We start from the raw sequence: 2,500 nt of genomic DNA, 5'->3' as shown, positions 1-2,500 counted from the left end.
CTCCTTGCGTGACATTTTGGTATAAATGCCACTCTGGGCTGGTTACTGCTTTGATGGTCCATATTTGGGCATTTTTCCAATAGGCGTGCAATATTTAGTCAAATGGCCAGTTGTGCTGAGCCAGCAACAAGGAGTCCATGGTGATGGTCGTGGTGGTGGTGGAGGTGAAGGTGGTGATGGTGGAGGTGGTGGTGGTGGTGGTGGAGGTGAAGGTGGTGGTGGTGGTGGTGGGTGTGGCAGGTGTGGTTGTGGTGGAGGAGGTGAAGGTGGTGGAGGTGGTATAAGTATAAATACTCTTTTGATCCCGTGAGGGAAATTTGGTCTGCATTTATTTCAATCCGTGAATTAGTAAAACACACTCAGCACACAGTGAAGTGAAGCACACACTAATCCCAGCACAGTGAGCTGCCTGCAACAACAGCGGCGCTCGGGGAGCAGTGAGGAGTTAGGTGCCTTGCTCAAGCGGTGTCTACTGGTCGGGGTTCGAACCGGCAACCCTTTGGTAACAAGTCCGAAGTGCTAACCAGTAAGCCACGACTGCCCCAATGCGGTGTGGTGGTGGCTTCACAAGGTAAAAGTCCCACCATGTATTGGTTCTACCTGTGCACCTAAAACAAGTGATTTCCCTAATTAACTCCTCCACCTGGCTGGAGAGTTGCTGATAAGAATCTGCTGTTTTCTTACTGAATGGCTGGAACAAATAATGCCGCCGGACGTTTACTTTTACGGGTTTACTAATCCGGATTTCCCATCTCTGAACTGGCGTTGGAATCTGAAATGAGCGATCTCTTCATCCCGAACCTTAAGAATACAGCATGGGGGCTGTCACAACGTGCACGAGACGCAGGGTTCAGGCAGCACTGCTGAGGACATGCGCTGTTCTGATTTCAAGGGTTTATATGTGTATATGTATATGTATATGTATATGTATATGTATATGTATATGTATATGTGTATGACTTTTACACAGGGCATGCAACACTTCGTCTTGTATTTGATGTTAATTTTATTTATTTGAATATTCAAGTAAAATGCTAACCTAGAAATCTAGACGCACCCAGGGCTAGTCTAGCAACTCTCCGTTGGCTTGTGAGCTCGAAAAATTAAACTTCTATCAGGCCAATCAAATCGTGTATAGAGTCGTTAGACGGGCTTAACATAATGATTGATGGCAGAGTTACAAACGGTTTGGCTTGAATTCCCTGCTACTTGAAAACAAAGAAGATGGATGTTGCTGTTGGCCAACAGTGTGACACAAGTTAAGCTTTTTAAGTTGGCAAAGTTTGAACTAGCCAACTAGCTACGCCAGTGGGAAAACGCATGGGACTCATAGCTCTGTCCTATTATTGCGCAGAGGGAATTTGAAAGACAACCCGATTATCCCGCCCTTTGGACTGAGCACTGCGAACGGTGAGTGCCCAGACCCTACATTTTAATGTGGGTCTGGCTCGTCAGGCTAGTAAAATGCAGCAGTATGTCAATGACTTGGCCCACTGCATGGCACAGTGTGTGATGGACACATTTCAGCTTTTGTATTTGTCCAATGTTACAGTGCTTCAGTCAGTTTGAGTCATTTTCATTAGACTGAATGGTAAGCAGGTCTGCCCAGGAATTTTATTATGTCACATTTTAAGATTTTGTTTCTGTTTTTGTTTAATGTTTATTTGTAATGTGGTTTTAGGCAGGTGTTTTGTTTTTAAGGCATTAATTAGTGCCTTCGTTCTTTAGTCTTTGATTTGGAGTCTATTCTTGCTGTCAGTGTAAGTATAAGAAGGAAAGTTGTACCAGTCTTGCGATTGGTTATAAATTATATTTCACAATTAGTTATTTCCGTAACAGTTCATTAAGAAGTTCCCCAAACTATTGTGGATTACAGTTTATTGATTCTTGTGATAATCCTTTTCTACGTGCAGCTGGATTAAAAGATCCAGTTATGATCCAGCCCTCAGACATTCACTGATTATCCATATTTCCACCAATCAGTAATATCAAGTGCAGATGCAGCACACAGCAGCAACCTTTCTGTATCAATTATCAGCTATTTTAATCATGTCTCAGTTATATAGTTTTTTGTTTTTTTTAATAAAATTACAGTAAGTGTGGCAAGAGACATACAATCCTGGTCTTTGAATATCTACCTAGTATGCATCTTCATGCAATAGATATGTGTAAAATATATTATTTTTATTTTTTGTATGTTTGAGTATTTCCATGCCATTTAATCCAGCATTAGCCTCCTCTGATGTAAGACAAACCTTCATATTCTTGCTGTATTTAAATTCATTATACTAATGTATGTATATTTATGCATTTGTATATTTTATCTAGTATTATCCATCTTATCCATGTTATCGTAATGTATTTATATATTTGATATGTATATATGTGTATTGTGTTTATGTATTTATATGTGCATGTGTATTTTTCTCCACCTCCAGGTGGAGGTGCGGACGCTGGAGTTGGCCCCTGTGGGTTCCGTATCCCTGGAAGTTCTAAGCGA

The 2,500-nt window shown here is 41.2% G+C and overlaps 1 protein-coding gene across 1 annotated transcript in view; it reads left to right on the top strand.

The window, feature by feature from the left end:
• The window catches only part of ush2a (Usher syndrome 2A (autosomal recessive, mild)), a 303,512-nt gene that overhangs the window by 123,991 nt on the left and 177,021 nt on the right, over positions 1-2,500 (top strand). The window contains 1 exon segment of the mRNA XM_048228289.1: positions 2,439-2,500. This exon segment is cut by the window's right edge and continues 101 nt beyond it. Coding sequence (XP_048084246.1) covers positions 2,439-2,500 — 62 coding nt within the window.

Source organism: Alosa alosa, chromosome 19, assembly GCF_017589495.1.
Source record: "Alosa alosa isolate M-15738 ecotype Scorff River chromosome 19, AALO_Geno_1.1, whole genome shotgun sequence".
Taxonomy (NCBI): domain Eukaryota; kingdom Metazoa; phylum Chordata; class Actinopteri; order Clupeiformes; family Clupeidae; genus Alosa; species Alosa alosa.
This window is presented reverse-complemented; position numbering and strand designations above follow the sequence as displayed.